This window comes from Canis aureus, chromosome 7, assembly GCF_053574225.1.
Source record: "Canis aureus isolate CA01 chromosome 7, VMU_Caureus_v.1.0, whole genome shotgun sequence".
Classification (NCBI taxonomy): Eukaryota; Metazoa; Chordata; class Mammalia; order Carnivora; family Canidae; genus Canis; species Canis aureus.
In genome coordinates this window covers 58,422,009-58,444,463 of record NC_135617.1, presented here as the reverse complement: position 1 = coordinate 58,444,463, position 22,455 = coordinate 58,422,009, and the positions used below count along the sequence as shown (strand labels likewise).

Sequence of the window (22,455 nt, the reverse complement as noted above, 5' to 3'; positions counted from 1 at the left end):
AATGCCATACTGGAGAGCCATTAGAAATGCTGCTGAGGAGTTCCTGGGATCTGGATAACCCTTTAAGATGGATCGTTAAGTGTCAAGTGCAGTACAAAAAAAATGAGAAATAAATAAAAATTTTACAAAGTGCAGTATAATGCATTTGGAGAAATAGGTGTGGTAACTGAAAGTATCTATACCAATATGTCACCCAGTGGCTATGTCTGATTGGTAAAATTCTACATTGTTGCTCCTCACCCACTTTGTTTTACATAAGCACCCTTAGTTATAGGAGAGAATCAAAAACACACAAAGTGAGCTAGATGTTGGAATGTATATGCAGGCTCAAAGTATGATGTGGGAGTGAACAAATCATGATTTCTAATCTCTCCTTGGTTTGCCAAATGTGTAGGCTGTGGATGGGCATTCTGGGGAGGTGATGTTTGTACTGAAACGGTAGCAGGGTCTTAAGAGCATGGGCTCTGGATCCCAACGAACTGGATCTGCAATTCTACTCCACTATAACAGCTGTGTGACCTTGGACTAGTTACTTGGCCTCTCTGAGCCCCAATTTCTTTATCTCTAAAATGAAGATAATAATAGAACCTTCATTGGAGTAACAGATTAGTTCATACACATAAAAAGCTTAGAGGAGTGGCTGGCTGCTACTGAGCACTCAAGAAACATTATCTCCTATTATAATTCATTAAGACCCATCTTTTGTCCATTTGCATGCATTCAGAGGTAAGGGTAAGGTGGTCTTCACAGAGGATGACCTGTGTAGTTACATGGGGCCTGGAACTCAGAAAGGCCTGCTCTTGGTTGAATGCTTCACTGTCACCATCTGGAAATTCTAAGTACTTTTTAACGGGGACCCCTTTATTGTCACTGTGCACTGGCGTCTGCATATTAGCTGGTCTTGCCTCTAGCCCTCTGGGGCTGGCGTGGGAATAGCAAAGAGTAGCCTCTCTCCTAAAACATTGGCTTCTGACTCCTTTCCTTGCTTTGTTTTTAGAGAGGTCTTCAGACTGCTGACCCCAGGATCCTCCCACTCAGAGAACTCTGAAGTTCAGCTACTCTGGGCTTTCATCTTCATTTTGGTGCCAGTGATGGTCAGGGTTCCCTGGAAAGCTGTGCTGAGTGAAGGCAACATGACCTATTGCATGAAAAGACCAGCCTCATCAGTCTGACCACATTCCCAAGGAGGATTCATTTTCCCCTTCCATTCTCCGGCATCAGTTTGAGTGTTCACTGCAATACTAAGAACTATTCTATTCTGAATACTGTCTGTCTCTTCTCTCTTCCCTAGCTTGTGAACAGTTTAAGGACAGGAGCCCCACCTTCTTCATTTCCATACTGCCTGATAATCACAGTAACACTATTTTTTTTTTGAAGATTTTAAGTATTTATTTGAGAGAGAGAGAGGGAGAGAGAAAGAGAGAGAGAGAGAGAGAGAGAGAGAGAAGGGCAGAGGGAGAAGCAGACTCTCCGACGCGGGGCTGGATTCCAGAACCCTGAGATTATGATCTGAGCTGAAGATGTTTAACTGACTCAGCCACCCAGGTGCCCCTCAATAACGTTTATAAGAATAGTGACACTAGCCAGCATTTAGTTACTATGTGCTCTGCTTTAGGCTCTGTTTTAAGCACTGTGCAAGCTACTTAAATCCCTAACAACTCTATAAGGAAGAGTGTATTATATCCCCACTTTACAAATGAGGAAAGTAGGGCAAAGAGAAGTTAAGTAAGTGAAGATTCAATAAATAGCAGTATTGCATCTTTACTGTCTTCAGGTATTCTAAATCAAAGTACATCTAGAGACAAATGAAAGAAACTCACTTAATTTCAAAGAATGAAGATCCTTAGCAATGAGCAGACTAAAGCCACATGAGAGTAAATGCCTTATACAATGTTGCACAGGGAATGAGTTCATTCAACCAATATCTTTTTAAAAATCATTAGTATTTCTTCCAGTTCTTGCTTTTCTTTTTTTATTCCAGTATAGCTGACACACATTAGTTTCAGGTGTACAAGTAGTAATTGGGCAAGTCTGTATGCTCTGCTGTGCTCACCAGCAGTGTCGTTCCCATCTGTCACCCTAGGACCGTATTACAGCATCATTGACTGTATTCCTTCTGCTGTGCCTGGTATTTCCAGGACAGTCCTTCCTTTCTCTCCATGTGGCCACCCAGCCCCTATGCAAATGAGAAAAGAGCCGCTGGAGTCAGAATCCCTTGTGTGCCAGTCATCCAGCTATTGTTGCTCAGCTGCAAACCACCCTAGTGTTTGTGTCTTTGTGACACTGTAGCGGGGACTCTGCAAATCACACCTGTTTTGCCAGTGAGTCTCTGCTGGGCTCTGCCAAGAGGGGGTACTAAAGAGAGAGAGCAAGCCTGCAAAGCTGGAGGAGGGAGAAGGGAGGCCCCTTTTTGTCCTGGGTATCCTGTTCCCATCCACTAGTGGAATCAGTGCCCTCACCCTGGCTGAGAGGCCAGCACTCAATAGTGATCCCACTGCAGGGGTTGGGTCCCAGCCCCCAGCACCAGCTCAGCAGTGCCCCCTGCCCCTTCCAAGGTTCGCTTCTGCAGGGGCCCCTCATCTCAGTTTCCAAGTCTAAATAATTCCAACCTCTGACGTCCTCTGTTTGCGTCCCCTGACCTAAGGGGTTGCGGTGGCCTCGTCAAGGTGGAACCTCCTGGTACATTTTGCCTTCCTAATTCTTCAGTACTTACAGCTGCTTTCTTTAAATTCTCTCTGTGAAGGCAACCAGTTTGGGGTGGTCACCAAAGAAGCCCTCCCCACAATGTTCTGTCCAGCTTAGTGCAACTAATAAGCCAAGGGGATGGGATCTGAGTCCTTGGGAGAGCACTCACCATGAGCAAGTGCCAGTTTGCCAGTTCTCCCATTGCCAGTTCTCCTTGACCTCCCTGTTTACTGCAGGGCTCGAGTTTGCTGGAGAGCCTTTGAGAAGAAGGTGTCCTGGCTAACGAGCAAGTCCATGCAGGAGTGGTGGGTGGGTCACAGACTGATTACAGTGGTCCCAAATCTCTCCATGCTGGGATTTATTTTCACTTTTAAAGGATGAGAGAGGAGATTTAAAAACAGCAGAAGGACAATTTATGATATATATATATCTTGTGTTTATGTCTTTGTTCCTGTTTGCTTCAGGGGCTGAAGCAGGTCACTGTGCTAGGCTGGGGTCCCAGTGGCTGCTACAGAAGGCCCGCCATGCCCCTCCCTGCCCGGATCTGCACGCCCGGAGCCTTGGCCACATTGCTCATTGTTTCCTCACATGTTGGCTTGACTTGGGGAGATGAGGACTAGAAGGGAGCCAGACAGCGAGAGTTCAAACCAGGCTCTCAGGGAAAATGAAGATGAACCTGAATGACAGCCAGGCAAGAGAGGGAGAGAGGGTGAGGGCACAGGAGAGAGCAGGCGCAGATGCGCACATGAATCTCTGATGTTCACAAAAACGTCCATGCTCGTGTTCTGAATTTGCTCTTTCATATGAAAACAGTTAGCTCCCACAGCCCAGATTAGGTTTTGGCATCAGGAGCCAAACTGGAGGCCTGACTTGGCTCCCCCTTCACTCTTTCTGCACATCGGGGATTTGCCAGGTCCCTGGGATCTGATAAGCTGGATCAGCAGAAATCCAAGGAGACAGAAGGCGAGGCCCAAGCCCTTGTCCCCTTGCAGGCCGTCCTCCTTCTGATCCCCAGCTTCCCCAAGTGAACAGCTCACTGAACTCCATCCAAGAACACGGGCGTAGCATGGTTATTTAGGGCTGGGAGGAACTGAAGGGGTGGTAGGATGAAGCCTGGGGCCTTGGAGAATCCATTTGTTTTACCTTATTCGACAAGAACTTCTTGACTGGGTAGTCGATATATGTTTGAGTGAGACAGAAGAAAGAAGGAGTAAAGGAAGAGAGAAGAAAGAAGCAAGAAGGGATATATTTCCTATCTCTTCATTTACACATGAGAAAAATGGATTCCAGAAAGAGTCAATGACTCTCCCCAGCTCCTGCTGTTAGTGGGTGGCAGATACAGGTGGCAGATACGTGGATCTCAAGACTTTCTGAAGGGGGGCTTTGCCATTACATCACACTGACACAGTGTGACTGAACTGGAATCACACCATCCCTCCTGGTGTCACTTATTCTTCAGGAAAAGAGAATACAAGATGTTTCCGGGGGTGTGGTGGGGCATGCAGTAATTAATAATGTCATAGACATAGAGCTTGGCTGGACTTACAAGTAACCACTGGCTTGGCCCTGAACCCAAAGTGTCTTCATATTGATAGATTGCATTTTCCCAGCCCCTAGTAATGGCACTCGTGATTCTCGCCCCGTCTCCAGCTCTGCCCAAGTCCTGTGGGAACACCAGTGCTTGCACAGCTCAGATTTCACTTCAAGATGGTTGTGTTCTGATTGGAGAGAAGCCCACATTTCTAGCTCAGGATTTCAGCTGGAAAATGATAGGCAGGTATCCAGCTGACAAATGACTAAATCTGATTCTTTCTAGTGAAGGGTGGAAGGGAAATGGTATGATACACAAGCTTGGTGATCAAATGGTCAATCAATGAGTATTTATGAAAGGGCCACCATATATCCACCATCATGCTTGGAGAAGCCACTATCCCCACAGAGTGTATTGTATTACCAAGACATATGATATAAATGTGTACAAAATGAGCTATATGGTCCCACTTTGTGTTTCTCTAGGCTGGTGAGGGTCAGGAAAGGATGTTAGAAGATGCATTAGTTTAGAGAATGAACATCAGGGCACACAATTATTGTCTTCAAATGAGGTGAAACAGAACAGCCCTGTTCCATGCTGTTCCAGGAAACAGAGGGAAGCAGGGAAGCTGTTTGGGCTCAACATAAGGAAGGGTGTTTTCAGGAGCACTTGTGGGACTCAGTTAAGCATCCAACTCTTGATTTGGGCCCAGGTCAAGATCTCAGGGTTGTGGGATGGAGCCTCACATTGGGCTCTGTGCTGGGCCCGGAGCCTGCTTAAAATTCTCTCATTCCCTCTCCCTCTGCCCCTGCCCGCCCCTGAAAAAAAAAAAAAAAAAAGATGGATGTTTTAATAATCAGAGCCATCCAAAATGGTAGGACTGACTTGTTAGGCAGGGAACTCTTCATCATCAGAACCGTGCAGTGAGAACTCTAGGAAGCCTGTCACGGACAGGCAGAAAGTGGTCCCGTTTGGGGTGGGAGATAGTTTTGGATGACCTAGGAATTCCCATCCTTCCAACTCTTGGATCCTAGGAGTCTTTTAGGACAGGATTGAACTGCATGTCGAAGTTGATCAGTGAGTGCAACCATGGCAAGAAAATGATGTCACTTCTTGTAGCCTCCTGCTCTTCAACCGATAGATAAAGAAGATGATACACGGCTGCCCTAGGGAGTTACTAGAGGGAATGAGAAGGCTTGTATATGAAGCAACTTCACAAAGATGTGGGGGTGTGGACAGTGAACACCCACAAGGCAGAGACAAGGAAGAAGTACGTTTGTGCGCTCTCTCTCTCTCTACACACACACACACACACACATATGTATGTATAATTGTATGTATACATATACATACATCCATGTATACATCCATCCACTTATACATAGACATATATATGTGTGTATGTATAACCATACATGCTATGACAATAGCAGCTGCTATGTATTGAGCCTTTATAATATGTCAGGCACTGTTATGCCATATTTACTCTCCCAGCCAAGAAGTAAGAATAAGTAAGTAATATATGCCTGTTTTACTGAAGCTCAGAGAGTCTATACAGCCAGTAAGCAGTAGGGTTCCTGACTGGGTTCCTATTCATGTGACTTCAGAGCCTGGGCTCTGGACCAGCAGGTGGCACTGTCCTTGACTCCTCCACAGGTGACCGGGACCTATGGTGGAGTTGGATATGGCAAGCAACCTGCAGATTGAGCTGTCTTACCTTGACCACATGGAGTTTGGGCAACAGATTGCAGTCAGCCAGAGTCAGCTCATCCCCATCTAGGAATTTGCGCCGGGACCTCTTGTCTTCGTCCCCGTGAGTGTTGGCGTCAATTTCTTCTGGAAGAGGGTTGTTCAGGTAGTCATCCAGTTTCTTCAGTGCCCTGGTCAGGCCTCTCTCAAGGGCTAGCATGAAACAGCAAAAGAAGAATCTTTAGTCAACCTTCCTGCCACTGGAAACAACCAGAGGGTGTTTAGAGTAGCCTATCCTGAATTCTGTCCCCAGTGTCACAGTGCCAGCTCCCACACACTACAGGATAGCCGGCAGCCATGGATACAATGCAGCAGAAGAGTGTTACGTGGCCTGAACAAGCAAACCTTAACCAAACAATAAACACTAGCTAATTTTTTTTTTGAAAAAAGCATAAATGTAGAAATGCAACCATTTGGATGGTTGCTCAAAGTTTTAGAGAGCTTATCTCCAGTAGATACAATAATAATACTTGACTTTGATTTTCTATTTTGCTTCTCCATATTTTGCTAATATTCCACAATTAACCCATATAATAATTTTGTTGAAAGAAAGGGCTATTAACTAAGTATGTAAGTGCTTAAAAATCCTATGACAGAGATATGCACCAGACTTTGTGGAAGCATTAACTATGGAAACACTAACTGACCCAACCTGAGAAGGGAAAGGGACAAAGCTTCCAGGAAGACATGACACAGGAAAGTAAGTTACCCTCTTTGGTGTTGCCCCCTATAGGACTCATGGATCCCAGAAAGGCATATTTCAGTTTAATCGAGAGAAGGTTGTTCTACAAATTAGAGATGTCCAAAATGGAAGGGCCAGTGCACCAGGCAGAGAGCTCCACCAGAAATCTACAAACACAGCTTTATGGAAGCCGGTCATGGACACAGCTCAGAGAATGAACATCCAAAGGACAGTAATGCAGTAGAAGACTTTTACAGTCTTGCTCCAATAATTTCCAATCCAATAATTCTTTCAGACACAGGAGTAGAACAAAATATTCAAAAGAACAACAGCTAGAAGTCACTATCACTCAGAACCAATCCATCCAGAATCTCACAGTCCATTCTAGGCACAGAAGACTGGCCACCCGAGCTCCGAGGACAGAGGTGGGGAAGATGGCTGGTTGGAGCCCCAGCCACTGCACCTGCGTCATCGCCCCCTCCCCAAGGCTGTTTTTCCCAGGCTCTGGTGTAGAGTATGACACTGAGGTAATAGGACTCAGTCCAATGTTAATTCCAGCAGATGAAAGAGGGATGCTATGCTGCCCCTGGAGGGAGATCCCAAAGGACTGTACTCTTATTTACTTGATCCCAAATGTGCCTTCTGTTAGCCACTCCTCCCCTAACCCAAGTTTGTTTTTTCATAGAAGGCCTTTGTTTGAGACAATGAAACAGCACCAGCCCAAGATAAATCCATTGAACACTTACTGGAATGTTTGAAAACAGGATGGAGGTTGGACGTAGTTTCTCAATACTTCCTTCTCCCTGGTGTGGCATTTGAACTTGTACTCCATCATCTGCTTTGTGTTTTTCCAGTTTGGGAGAATAGAGGGAGCAGGGCTGGGAAAAATGCTTGTGTTCCCCTTAGGAATTGTCTAGACTAGGATGGGACTGCAAGCCTATTCGAGGACAATAGCAGAGGGTGGGTACCAAACAATAGCCATTATGCTCCCCATCCCCAACCGAAGCACTTGTGATCTATACTGGGTTTGTTTGCTTCCTTAAATCCCTCCACCCCTTTCAGTTATGGCGATTATGCCAAAATCTTGATTGTAACGGAGAAAGGAAATATCAAATAGAGTGCCTGTTGAAACCTGACCAACTGATATCAATCCAAGGGAGAGAGACAGATGAAGAGAAATGAAATGTTGCAGATTGTAATTCCAAAACGCCCGCTGGAGATCCCAAGCAGGCCACTGCATGAAGCTGTGTGCAAGTGCCCCGGTGTGGGAACTATCTTGATATTGGGTAAAAGAGGTCTAGAACAGCAACTGGAGCTCCTTGGGAGGACATTTCTGAATACATTTCAATGATGTCTCCATGAACTCTTGAGGTGGAAGGATAAAGTGTGGTAGTGGGCATGGCTGTTGCCTTATGCCATAACTCCGACATCCAAGTAGGTGTGTGCCAAGGATGTCCTCTGCGTGTCAATGTCATCGCCTGAGTCCATGTATTTTTGATCAGGAATGTGAAGGGGGCAGTTGGTGGTAATCATGATGGAGAGAGAAGAGGTGAGGCAGCATGGAAGAGATCTCATGGCCTGGAGCTAAGCCTGCCTTAAAATTTTGAGCCTGCCCAGGGTGGATATAACTGTGATGCTCTCAAGTTGGAGCTTCAGTTCCCTTAATCCTATGGGCCCCTTTTAAAGCCTTGAACTTGATTTTTTAAAAATTCCTTATTTGTATTTATTGTATGGGCTTCAGATCCCCCGCTCCCCAGCCAAATCTTGGGAACATCCCTGATCCCAGAACTTACGAAGAAGTGTGACCTTGGGTAAGTTCCTCAACTTCACTGAGTTTCAGTTTTCTTATCTCAACTGTGAGATGAAGATCCCTAATCTTCCTAAGGCCATAGTGAGGACTGATTGGGATCATGCAGGGAAAAGTGCCTCAGACACCTGCTCCATGCTAAGACATCCTTGTGATCACCCTTGCCAGTGCAGGTCCAAATGCGGTGACCATCGCTCTCTGCCCCTGACCCTATACCCTCAGTCAGTTATATTCCTCAAAAATCCAAGGTGCAGCAGAGAAGGAGAGATTCTCAGAAGCTCCAGTTCTGAGGCTCAGTCTCTGGAGAAGACAATCAACAGCCCAGAGCTTGACTTCCCTTCTTGATTTAATGTACAGCCACACTCCATCGGGATCCTTCTTGGTGACAAGCTGTGTGAGAGTCATGGCCAGAGGGACACAGACAATGTGTCTCTGCTAACACACTGCCATTATTATGGAATAACCCAGATGCCAGCACCAATACATTTTCTGCCAGTTCTTTTCCCTCCTATCTGCCAACTTCTTCCTCTGACCCTGGCTCAATCTGGCATCCATAGAATTTAATTCTCTCTTTTGGCTTATAGCACCCAGGTCATGAAGCCACTGGTGGTGATACTTTCTGCTCTGGTAAGAGTGAAGGGATGTGAAAGAAACCAGAGTGACAAGTAGATGTTAATTCTATCAGTGCTCACATTTGAAACCCTCCCTCCCAAAGACTTCCTCTGAGTAGCAGGATGGGGTAACCCTCGGACCACAGCAAGCCTGGGGCCAGGGGACCCTGAGACCCAGGAGAAGTAACATCCCAGGCACTTGACAGATACCCTGTCCTTTGATTGCTTTCTACCCCACTGCACCCGCCCTTTCCGTAAAGATTTATTCTGTACCACACACAAACGCGCTGGGTAAAATATGTGATGAGGAAACAAGGGGAATAGTTCATAAATATTCTCAGCCATATGCAAACAATCTCAAATTTATTTTTCTCCTTTTTAAGGAGGAAAAAAAATCCACCCATTCCATGATCACTTCCAGATTCATTGAGGTTGATATTACATAAGAACCAATATTGTTTTCTCGTCGTAGAGAAATAATGACTTGGAAACGGCAATTTGAGCTAAGAAAATAATATACTCTTACCAGGGCATGGAGGCTGAATGAGGACCAGGGAGCCAAGACTCTAGCTCAGCCTCCAACTAGCTCTTGCAAGCACAGCTCAACCCTGCTTTGCTGGCATGCTTTGTGCAGCAGGGGTATCAGCAAGCAGCCACGCAGACTTTTTGGGGCTCCAAATTCACTTAGGGTGGAACACATGTCAAAGGTACTCTTTGAAGGGACAGGAGCTGCTCTGTGGGCCCAGGGTCCTATATTCTCAGCTCCTCACGTGTGTTTTCTCTCTGGCATGTGAACTTGCAGAGAGATAAGAGCCAGGGAGCCACCTCTGACTGCCGGCTGCAGCCCAGACAGGCGTCTGTTCAGCTCTCCCATGGAGAAGACGATCGGGGCTATTGGGAGCTGGCCCCAGGCCGAGGACCCTCCGTCCCACTGTGCTTCTCTCATGGCTCTGATCCAGCACCAGCAAGAAAGACAGTAACTGAATTTCTGAAGTAAGACCAGGGATGTTTACACAACCTATCATTTAAATAGACAGTGAAGCTATGTTGATGGGAATTATTATTCATATCCATTTAACAGATAAAGAAATTGAGTCTTAGACTTCCCCAAGGCACACATGCATGTGCAAGCAAACTGGGGCCAGGAGGCACACTGAAATTATACCTTGTTTGGTTTTTAACTACTGTTGTCTTCCTTACGAGCCCCAACCCCTGGGTAATGGGAGAATGACAATTTTATTTTAGTCCGTTCTGAATTACAATCCAGTCTGATGTAATAAATAGTCCCTCTAGAGAAATCTCAGGTTTCTTTTTGTTTGTTTGGGTTTTTTTTTTTTTTTTTTTTTGCATGAAAATGCTCCTTTTCTCAGAAAGTCTCCATCTGCTCTGTCTTTCCTCGATAAGTAAAATGAAGGCAAGGGGATTGTTGTGAGCTCATGGCCTTGGGGAGATAGAGGTCCTGGGATCTAGCAGGTGGAGGCTTTGGGAAACTACCACAGGTCCTGTGTCTCTTTGTGTTTACTTTTTTATTTTTTTAAGATTTTATTTATTTATTCATGAGAGATACACAGAGAGAGAGGCAGAGACACAGGCAGAGGGAGAAGCAGGCTCCATGCAGGGAGCCCGATGTGTGACTCTATCCCAGGACTCCAGGATCAAGCCCTAAGCCGAAGGCAGACGCTTTAACCGCTGAGCCACCCAGGTGTCCCAGTTACTTTTTTCTTTTTTTTTTTACTTTTTTTTTCTTTTTCTTTGTTTTTACTTTTTTCTTAATGAAACCTCCACTTTCTTCCAGAGTAAGCACAGGGATATTGATGGTAGGATGGTGGTCAGAGGTTGGCTGTTTGGTTCCCTCCAAAGCCCTGGAAGGATTCCCAAGCAAAGTGCCACATAGAGCTTTCTAGATGCATCTCTAGTTGCCTGACCCTTCTACCTGTCTCTTCTCCTTCATCCCCAAATCCTATGGTCCAGGAAGAGTATGCTTTCCTTTACATTTTCCTATGTCAAATGGTCCATCAACCACTGAACAGCAAGCTTCCCTGGCCCACTGCATGGACTGAAGGGCCATTTCTTCTCTGTGATCTGAGGCCTTTCGGTATGGTTCTTGATGTGCTAAAACTGAGAGATAAAGAGATTTAGAGCATTTTAAGACAAGAGCTTGGCTTGTAAGGCTACTGTCTTGTTGAAAATGCTATTTTGAATCAGCAGCTAAATATTGAATACTTTTTTCTATCTTAGAATTCCTTCTATAGAATTCTTATCTGTCATGGGGCCAATGGATGCTCAGGGCAGATTAGAATCATGTACTCAAGAAAGACAAAGAGAAAAAGTACTAGCCCTATTATCCAAGTAAGGAGGAAAACCAGTATTTAAAAACAGGACTGCGGGATCCCTGGGTGGCACAGCGGTTTAGCGCCTGCCTTTGGCCCAGGGCGTGATCCTGGAGACCCGGGATCGAATCCCACGTCGGGCTCCCGGTGCATGGAGCCTGCTTCTCCCTCTGCCTGTGTCTCCGCCTCTCTCTCTCTCTCTCTCTGTGACTATCATAAATAAATAAAATTAAAAAAAAAAACAAACAGGACTGCTGGATTCCAAAACTTAAATTTCTTTCACTCTGGGTGCCAAGGACTAACCCATGGCTCTTTGGGAGTCCACTCAGCCTTCCATCTTCCTTTCATGCTACAGACTTTTCTCATAAGCCCTTATTTACCTAACAAGAGTGTGGCTATTAGGACACCACTCCTTATGCCTTAACTTATAGTGAATTTGATAAAATATTTGTGTTCTTCTGTTAATGGCCTGATTTTAGCTGGAATTCTTGGTGCTCCTCTCAGTGACTATCATTGGGTCTAGAAGGAGTTATTTCTGAGGAGCGAGCCTACCAGGACCCTTAACATCATTTCTCAGCAACAAATACTAACTTAGCCTGTATGCAAGGCCAATGGTGTCACATCATCTGTGCAAGCAGAACATCTTGGTGAAAAGAAAGGAATTCATACGAGTTTTTCTTATGAAGAAATAAGTATCTAGATAATGAGAAATACCTGGAGGACTGGATGAAGTTTTTCCTTTTCATCTCTTTCGATATGTCAATATAACAAAAAAAGCATAGCTGTGGTTTGAGGGAGACCACAAAGGAGATTTCTCTGGCCATCGTGTATTCTTGGACAGAAAATACAAAGGTGGCCATGCCTTGTTGACATTTGATAGTTTTAAACATGAATGATAATGTGATGGGAACAAAAAAAATAAAATAGTAAGAATGTAATATCATCTCTATCTCACCTTTCTGGAAGAAGAAGCCTTTCTTCTGAAACAGGGAGGTCATATTGCTTTACACAAGATGCCCAAGGGCCAAAGATCCAGGAAAGAGGAAGAGGTTGGAGAAGCAGTAAGGCTCAGGAGAGTTACAGGGGTGGGAGAAGAGGAGGTGCAGGTCAGGTGGGCAGGAACATAAATGTTGTCATAAAGAGGACAATTTTAAGGAGAGACAGAGATGTTCTGGGGTGGGGGTCAGGTGAGGTTGGAACATTTGGCTTTGTGCTGGGCAGTGTGGTTCCCTCCTCAGTAAGAATCCCTCCATAAAGATCTACATTCGTCTTTCAAGTTTAGGGAATTGGAGTCACATGGCTTTTCTCTGTTGCAAAAGCCCTTAAAGATAGAAAACGTAGCCCAGCGATAGTTGAGTTACATTAATATGAATGACCACATAAAGGCAAAATTATAAGCAGGTGGGAACTGGGGTTCATACCCTCTGACCCACAGTGACCCTTCTAGAACACACAGCAGGTAAGGCATAGCTGAGCCGCATGGTCATTTTATCTCTCAAAGCGTTATCAATGCCCAGTCCTTCAACCACAGAGGCAGAAATGGCAGCAGGATTGCACAAGATGGGAACTAAATTTTGTTTCAGGTTAGTGAGCCCTACTTTCCTGTGCCTGGGCCCTTGGGGTATGTTCACATGTCACGGCTATCAACAGGGAAGGGACGGAGAGATCCTGAGTTGGGGTGTCATATAGCCCTGCACTAGGCTTCCCTGAGAGGTCTTGTGACCACAATCACAGGGTGGTACGTCCACTTTGCTTTGCAAAAGATCTGAGTTTGAATCCTGCACTGGTTCTGGTTGTTGACAGGCTGCTTCAAAGCATCTTCTACAGACTCTGGTGCATAGAGGGACTTAACAAAAATTAGCTATGACTATTACAGCTGTAGAGCTTCAGTTTATAAGAGGATGTGAAAGAAGGAGAGACTGAAGCCAGGTGTCTGAAGAGAAGCTTATTTGAGCATCCAGGAACTTCCCAGGTGCAAGGGGAATCCTGGCCAGCTCGGAGGATGGAGCTCACACTTGCATTTCCAATGTGTCTGCAATCCCAAGTTGCCTGGAATCATCTCTTTTGGATCTGGCTTTGCTCTCTCCAGGCTACAGGAATGAGTCAAACTTTCTTGGTCTGATAGTTTGGAGACCATTGGCTCTAGCTGTGAAAGACCCAGGAGTTCCCATGTGGGAAGCCATTCCCAGGCCTTCATTTCTAGGTACTGGTGAAAACAGGAAAGGTGGGAAGACAAACAGTGGTTTATGAGAAAGGAAAATGCAATGGCAACTTCAACAGATTCCCTACTGGTCCCTCTTGCAGCATCAGCTGAGCTCAAGAGGAGTCTGTAGCTCCTGCTGCCGTGGGTATTATTTGTTTGTTCTAGAAAAGATTTCAGCCTTGAATGGGAGGGTGACTTAAATGACAAACTCCCATAGTTCTTTCCAGTAAGGGGTCAGTAAATGATTCTTTAGTCCCAAGGCAGGATTCAGGTCTTACGACTAAGGTGGACTGGGATACAGGACATTGTTGGAAGCCCCCTACCCACTCCCCTTTGGTGGAGAGATCACCAAGTGAATGCATATATATTTCTTTGAGATATTTCTAAGGTAGCCAGGGCTCCCTCCTTGAAGAAGAGACAGGACCTCTGAAGAGCTTCTTCCTCAAGCCCTATAGCGGATCCTTGAGAAGAATCATCTTTTTTATACAATTCCACAAATCCACCTGATATTTGCCCCATTTAGATGTATGACTCCCAACAACAAACTACATATGTGTATATATGTAGTTATGTCTTTGGCAATCATATATATGTATATATGGCAATACATATATATATTTATATGTACATATATTTATTTATATGCCATATGTGGCAATACATACGTGTGTGTGTATATATATATAGTTGTGTCTTTGGCAATCATTTGGCTGTGCTTAAATACCAGCATGGTAAAGAATTTAGGACAACCTTGGCATGGCTTTCATAAGATTTTTTTTTTTTTAAGTATGAAGAAGGGACATATGCATAACGTAGACACTTCCCGATTCAGATAATTTTCTAAATCTAAAAGCCACCATGAATTTGAAAAGAAAGATGACCACATAGGTCTTCAGACTCAGGTCTCCTTTGGTGTACACAGCCTGTACCCTGTAAACTCCCCCAGTGATCGCTTATCAGCAGGAAGAGAGAGAGAGGGAGAGAGACTGAGAAGGAGCCAGCCAGTGGAAAGAGGAAGCAGCAGAACCTCGCTGGGGAGGGTGTAGCTCAGTTGGAGCGACCCGCAGAGAGCTGTTCCCTTGGGGAGCCCTGCCCAGACTCCAGCCGCGGGGCGGTGGCGACCCCTCCTGGCCTGTCCTTACCCGACGGAAACCGCATCCTCCACAGCCAACGTGTGTAACATGTATGTGTGTTTTCTATTAGGCTTTCCAGAAACTCATAAATGGCTGTAAAAACCATTGTGCTAATAGAAAGAGCGACATAAATGCCGACTGGAGCTATTAATGCTGGTTGTAGTTTATGTAGCAGACTGAATCGGGCTGAAAACTTGAGATTTTTATGGTTACTTTGTAACAGGTTATTTTTAAGTATCAGGCCATAGATTAGGCTCAGTCCTCATGTTCAAAGACTCAGGATGTCAAGGGAGATACGTTCTTGGTCTTCTGTCCAGTGTTTGGACCTAGAGACTTTCTTCCTCAACGCTCCCTCCCTCCAAACACTCAGGCTACAGTGAGTTAGTCCCTGGGATGCCTGGGTGGCTCAGCGGTTGGCGAGAGTCTGCCTTCGGCTCAGGGCCTGATCCCAGGGTCCTGCGATCGAGTCCTGCATCAGGCTCTCCGCAGGGAGCCTGCTTCTCCCTCTGCCTCTGTTTCTTCCCCTCTCTCCATGTGTCTCTCATGAATAAATAAATAAATAAACAAACAAACAAACAAACTGAGTTAGTCACATTTTATCCTATTCATCTTCAAGTGCCTACATCTTTTATATAAGAGCCATTAACAAATTTAAAACTGCCACCACAGCTCTACATTTAAATAATTACCAGTTTCCAACATTCTGACTATACTGTAAACTCTCCCCTGGCTGCCCGTTCTTTCTTTTGTTAACTCGTTTCTCTCCAGTGCCCACTGTGGGTGGGCCAGGTTCGGTGCCCCTCGCCTCCCATGGCTATTGTGTCAGGACTCCCCAAGTGAGGCTGGGATTGTGTGGTGCATTTGGGAAACACACATGGTTTATGGACTGATTTGATCACAGTTTCCTAAATGACCTCCCTACTCTTGTTCAAAAACTCAGCACCACATACATTTTAAATAATGGATTATTTAAATGTATCACGTGTACAGGTCAGGTGCACAGACTATGGGACCAGGTGCCTGAGTGGGGTTCCTGGCTCAGCCACTTACTAGCTTGGGCGGGCTGCTTAACATCTTGTGCCTCAGTTTCCTCTTCTGCAAAACGGAGATCCTAACAAAGCACACCTTGTAGGGTTGCCTGCAACGAGTGATGCCCCTCTAGGAGGTTTAGAACTACGGCCACCATGCAGTGAGTGGCTCTTAGGTGCAAGGTGTGATATGCTTGATGTATAAAAAAATCAAGCATACAAAAAGCTAGTAAATTCTTAGAGTTACCAGGAAAAAAGTTTGCTTGATAAACATTGTGCTTCACTCGCCCTCTACCTTGAGGAAGTCACCCCAGATGAGTTATGCAGCATTTTCTGGAGTACTCAGCTGGTCCTTTCACTCTGAGTCGGCTGTTGTAACCACAGTCTCCCCAGAGTGAGCCTTGTGTCTCATAGTCATGCAAGCGGCAAACTTAGAGGGTAAGTTCTGCAGGAGTTGGGGGCGAGTGATACTGTTACAGAATTCCCCTGATACGCCAAAATTATACCCTCCACCACCCCTCCTTGCTCAGAGCAGCCCTCCAGCTGCCCGCACTTGCCTCCACAAGGATTACAGTCTCAGGGGAGAAGCTATGCACCAGGTGTTTTAGTTGCATGGCTTTTACTACATGAGTCATGCATCTTCTAAAGTTTGAAGTCAGAGTGTTGCAGAATACATGTACAATTTTATACTTCCATTTCTTTTTTTTTTAAGATTTATTTATTTGAAAGATAGAGAGCAGGTGGGGGGAGTGACAGAGGGAGAGAATCTCGAGCAGACTCCCCCCTGAGCGCAGAGCCCTACATGGGGCTTGATCCTGGGACCCAGAGACCATGACCTGGGCTGAAACCAGGAGTCGGATACTCCACCAACTGAGTCACCCAGGAGCCCCTATACTTCTATTTCTTAAAAATCTAAGTGGGGTAATGATTCAGATTTGGTCAACCCCAAAGGAGAATTTGAAATACTATTTTGGCATGGCTAGATCAGATATTTTCACTGCAGCTTTTTTAAGTCATCTGAAGTTGAAAGTGAATTATATGCAAAAATTCACTCTCGCCTTTTTTGTTATTTAAAGAACCCAGATTTTTTCAGAGTGGTAATGTGCCCTGGCAAAAATATTTATCTTCCCAGACTTTCACTAGAGAAGGCCAAATGACCAAGTTATGACCAACGAGATAAAAGTGGAATTTTATGGATGGACCTCTGGGAGAGAAAAGCTGCCCTTGCCTGGAGCTCAGACATAATGTCTGGAAGTGGAGTATCTTGTGACATGAGAATGAAAGTCACACATTAAAGATAGACAATTTATGCTCTAAGGATCTAGATCCATGACTTCTTTGAGCAACTACAACTGCCTGGACCTCTCTACTCTCTGGACTTCTTTTTATGTGAGAAAAGCAAACTCCTATTAAGAAGTAAACATTTATAAAGAGTGCTTAGAGCAGGGCATGGCACATAGTAAAATGCTCTATAGGTTTTCACTAAGTAAAATAAATCAAATATTTGGTTTAGTGTCTGTAATCAGGTTTCTATTATATGCAGCGAAACACAATCTCTGCCAATTCACATAGATATTGTCAATATTTCTTTATTACAATATTATTCTAGCACCTTGTGCAGTGCCTGGTACTGAATAAGTATTTGTTGAAAGAATGAGCTATTCAGTAGGGTTTGAGGAAAGGTGAGGGCCCCTAAAATGTAATTCTATATGTCTCTATATGCTTATGCAACTGGCTTTATCTCATTAGAGGTCCTACAATGGTTTCCTTTCTTTGTGTAATGATAGCACTTGGTCTGTCGGGAATGGTTGAAGGGAATTCATTTGTTTGGCTTGCCATGCCCTTCTGGGGGTTCATCAGAGCCAAAGGAGTATAGGTCACCACCAACATGCTCCTCTCTGCCAGGTGACACAAGTAGGGCCAAAGCTGGGGTCGTGGACGTGGGCAAAGTGTTGAGCAAAACCTGTCTTTGAGGTCCTCCAAACAGATGCAAAATATGGGTAATTGTCATTGCAAACATCAACAGGCAAGTGACCATCAGAGTCAGAGAGCCATACAGAGGAATCACGTGGTTCGACCCTCTTCTCCAGAATATTTAGGAATGGAAGGGGTTCGAGACATGAGCAGAGAGAAATGTATTTCTTACTGTGACCCAGATCATTAAATGGTTCTTCGACCAGGGATTTCTAGAAGAATAATCTGACCTCTGACCTCTAGCTGGAAGAACACAGGAATTTAGTCTCCTGTGTTTCCTCTCCTGACTCTTGGTGAAGTTTCACCTTTAACCCCAAGTACAATGTCCCTTGAATGTATTTTATAAAAAAAAAACAAGGATGACAAGAAAAATACCACTTAAGCAAACACCATCACCGCCTCCACCAACCGATGGTCTTCATGAGGTAACTGTTCAGATTGTTCTTATTGATGGTTTTAAATGTGGTACTTCCTCTTTTTTTTTCCACCATGAGGCTCCACATAATACAACAGAGGTTATGAAAGCACTATATGGTCTCAGCTGAGAGACAGTGCTAGTCATAGAACATAATGAAGTGGAGGCTGGGAAGTGTCAAAGGTAGTCAAGAGAGTAGAGGGTGGGTGATATGGGACAGGCTTTAAGGTGAGCCTAGAACAGGAGGCAGGTGGAGGAAATGGCATTAACGCTGAAGAGGCAGGCCAGGCCCTTTTACCAACCTTTTTTTTTTTTTTTTTAGGGAAATGAGCAGATAGCATAGGCATGTCTTGAAGTATTTGGGAGCTGGTTCATTCATTCAGTTCCTAAATGTTTATTGGGACCTGCTCTGGGCCAGATGTGGAGCTGGGCTCTTGAGAGTGCCTTCATTGAGACTGCTGCCCAGAACTCTACTTCTCAAAGCTCCCTCCTCAACCAGCAGCATCGAATCATCTGGGATCCCTCAGGACCCACCTCAGACCCACTGCATCGATATCTGCATTTTTAACAAAAGCCTGGGGGACTCAAATGTGCATTCAAGTTAGAAAATGATCTGAATGACATGGCAAACAAAATGAAGTGCTACTTGACATATTTAAGCCCTAAATAGGTGTCTCTTTAGCTAATCTAGCTAATGCACTCAGACTAAACTCATGAATGGGCTTGAAGTGGCATGGGGTACCCTCCAGAAAGACAGCTCTAGTGCAGATTTTTAAAGAAGGTTAGGAGTTTTAAAGTCAAAGTTATGTGTCATAACTTTTTTTCCCCAACAAATTATTCTAAATAGCTGATAAATTCATCATATCAGACTGGACTGAGCCCCTGGTTTCAATTCCCATGTTTCTGCATCACTTAGTCAACGGCAAAGGAATTTAAAAGCTGAGAAATGCCTGATTTGTCACATCATGGCTCCCTCATGTCTTTGGGGCAATTGCTCCATGCCCCGACTTCTGCTGTGCAAAATGGAGAGAACATTATCCAACCTGCCTGGACAAGACAGTGACGAATTTGACAAAGAGAGTTTATAATTGAGGTGTTTTGAAGTTTTCAATAGAAGGTTCAAGTCACCGCCTAGACTTCGCATTTTGTCATTCCCCCAAATGGGGAAACCCATCCTACATGCTCATTTACCCAGAGCCATTCTCCAGTGAGAGTCAACAGAGAAGAGAGAATTTTCCCTCAGAGCTATATGCTAATTACAGATGAGAGGTTCTAAGTGCAGACATCGCATCACCAACTGTAATACTCCTGACCCACACGTGCATGACGAAGTGTAGACAGGTTCACACACACACTACTGCACTTCTGTGGTCTAAACACCATTATGCTTCATAGTGAAGCTGAGACCCATGTCATATGTCATCACTGAAACAACGGTACTTGCGAGCCCGTGTCTTCAGATGAATTGATACATGCCATTTATTTAAGGAGGTACTTACTGGCCTCTGCTGGTACCTGGAAATACCAGAACACACAAGAGCTGTGTGTGTGTGTGTGTGTGTGTGTGCACGCGTGTGCACGCGTGTGGGGAGAGACAGAGAGAGACACACTTAGCGCCCACGTGTAGACTGCACAAAGACAAGAGGTGTCGGTTGCACAGGATGAGGTAACGGTAGCCAGAGGTGAAAGAGGATTTAACTGGTGTTCAAATTAGTCATTTAATGTTCCTTTATTCCCCAGGCCTTGATCTGAGGCCAGGCCAGGCCAGGCAAACTGGTTCTGGTCAGACGGCGGGAAATTCCACCACATGGAATGGTGTTGGTGGTCTCCGCTCCACTCCAGCCGGGGAGCCCACACAGCGATCGCCGGCTCCTTCCACTAATGAATGCGCCCACCCACGCTGGACCTTCCCCCTCATTGCCTCCCCCTTGCTCCCCGTCCTCATGCCATGCCACCACCAACCGCCCTCCAAAGATTCGGTTCAGAAGCAAAATTTGTTAGATTATAAATTGCCGGCATCCGCCTCAATAATGAACCAAATCAAAGACCCTGTGGAGGAATCCCCTGGGCAACTCCTGGGAGGTGCCAGAAGGAAATACTCACTCCCTGCCCTCGGTCTTGCGCCCGGCTTCAAGGACCTGCCGCCTTGGGGGGGGGGGGCACCTCTACGCAGGACTTGCCAAGCCTGGGACGTGGGTCCCACTGAGCCCAGGCTATTTGTTTTTCCTTGTAAGAATGCTAATCAAAGCAAAGCTTAACCCAACAAACAAACAAACAAAATATCCTGAGTTTGCACGCAGGGGTGGCCAAGGAAGGCGGCCTGAAGGGTTCCTTTATGACCAGAGGCGTTTTTGAAACGAGACAGCAATGGCTGCTTTATGAGGAAGTGGCAAGACAGTCACCTCGTTATCCTCACCACTGTGGTGGTCCGGGGACCACCCAGGAGCTCCACCATGATAACAGCCTGGGCTGAGGACTTCGTCCAGGGAACCAGTTGTCCTGAGTGGGGACACAGCTGTCTTTCTCCGAAGAACAGGTCGGTGTGTCTGACAGGATAGACCTGGAACCCCACTGCCCCCTTGCTGGCTTCTGTTTCTCAGCAGAGTCATTACAACTCACATTCCTACCTTTTTCATATTCCCTTAGCTCCCTCAGAGCATGAGGCTGAATGGGAGGCGGCCCGTGCCCATCCCCCTGGAAAGGCCAAGGCCTCCAGACTGGGCCCACCCTGACGTGGGGCTGAGGCCTGGGAGGGAGGAAGAGGAGGAGGAAATCACCACCTTGTGATTGAAGTGGCTGGAAATAATAAACATACACTCTCTTTTCAACATGGCTTGCCACATCCTGGGGAGTCTGGAAAAACGCTCCACCTCACGCCTCCCCACCCTCACCCCCAACAGCAGTCGGCTTTCAGGATGCTTTGGGAGAAGTCCTGGGGCTGTGATAGGAAGGGGCTTGTTAGTTCTAAGCTAACAGAACAGCCCTCCCCGGCTGCTTTTGAATCCTTTCATACACTTTCCTATTTTAGGTCAAGGAAGTTGAAAAAAACTAAAGACTGGAGGTAGCGGGAGGGGAAGAGGCGGGGAGAGAGAAGCATTGAGGGCAGCTAGTTAGTTAGCAGGTAGCCAACGACCTCTCTGGAGGACCCTCTGGCCTGCTGGACATGCCCCATCCTGGGTGTGGGGGACAGATAATGGAAGACAGGTTCGAGCCCCCAAGGGGAGACCTGGCCTCTTCTTGAACCCCCGGCCAAGGCTTGGGCATAAGTGGGTTCTCCTTTGCAGAGGATGCTTGAACATCCCCAGGCCTCCTCATGCTGAACATGATTAGCCTCTTCTAGGCTGATTTCTCCAACTGCCAGAAGAGGGCAGCACATGCCGCCATATGACAGCAAGAGCTGAGCCACCCAGGCCCGAGGGTGGACACCAGGCAATTTGGGGGAGGATTTGTGAAATTAGCAGTAGCAAAGCAGCAACAGCTATTGCATATTGTGTGCCTACAGTGTGCCAGGAACTTTCCTCAGGGCTTTACTGCATTAATTCATTTCATTGACATGACAACGCTACAAGAAAGAACAGTATTATAATCTCCCCTGTTACAAAGGGAGAGTCTCAGAGGTAGAGAAATGAAAAGAACTTGCTATTATACTCGGAGCCTGCCTGAGACAGAGGTCAACAAATTATAGTCCAAGGACCAAATGCAGCCCACTGTGTATTTTTGCGCTCAGGATGGTTTTTACATTTTGGGATGGCTGGAAAAATTAAAAAGAAGAATAACATTTCATGACCCCTGGAAATGATGAGAAATTCAATTGTCATGTGTCCATAAGTGAAGCTGTATGTATCAGAACACAGCCACAGTCACTTGTTCACATGTTGCCGTGGCTACTTTATCATTCTAATAGCAAAGTTGGGCAGTTGTGACAGCCTAGGTAGCCCAAAAAGTCTGAAATAATTATCATCTGACCCTTTACAGGGAATATTTGGGGGCATCTGAATGGCTCAATTGATTAAGTGTCTGACTTTGGCTCAGATCATGGTCTCGGGGTCCTGGGATGGAGCCTCCCATATTGAGCCTCCCACCCCCATGGAGCCCTACATTGAGCCTTCATAGGGCTCTGTGCTCAGCGAGGAGTCTGCTTGTCCCTCTCTCAATGCTCCTCCCCCTGCCCACACACACTCTCTCTCTCCCTCATATAAATAAATAAAATCTTGAAAGAAAGAATGCAAGAAAAGAAAAAAAGAAAGAAGGAAAATGTTTGCTGATCCTGAACCTAAGATAGAAGTTCTACCTGTTTCCAGACACAA

The 22,455-nt window shown here is 45.6% G+C and overlaps 1 protein-coding gene across 3 annotated transcripts in view; it reads right to left on the bottom strand.

Moving 5' to 3' along the window:
* CLIC5 (chloride intracellular channel 5) overlaps positions 1 to 22,455 on the bottom strand; it is a 157,870-nt gene that overhangs the window by 5,109 nt on the left and 130,306 nt on the right. For all 3 annotated transcript variants that reach the window (XM_077903791.1, XM_077903792.1, XM_077903794.1), the window contains exon 5: positions 5,934 to 6,118. In XM_077903791.1, coding sequence (XP_077759917.1) covers positions 5,934 to 6,118 — 185 coding nt within the window. The remainder of the gene's footprint in view (positions 1 to 5,933; positions 6,119 to 22,455) is intronic.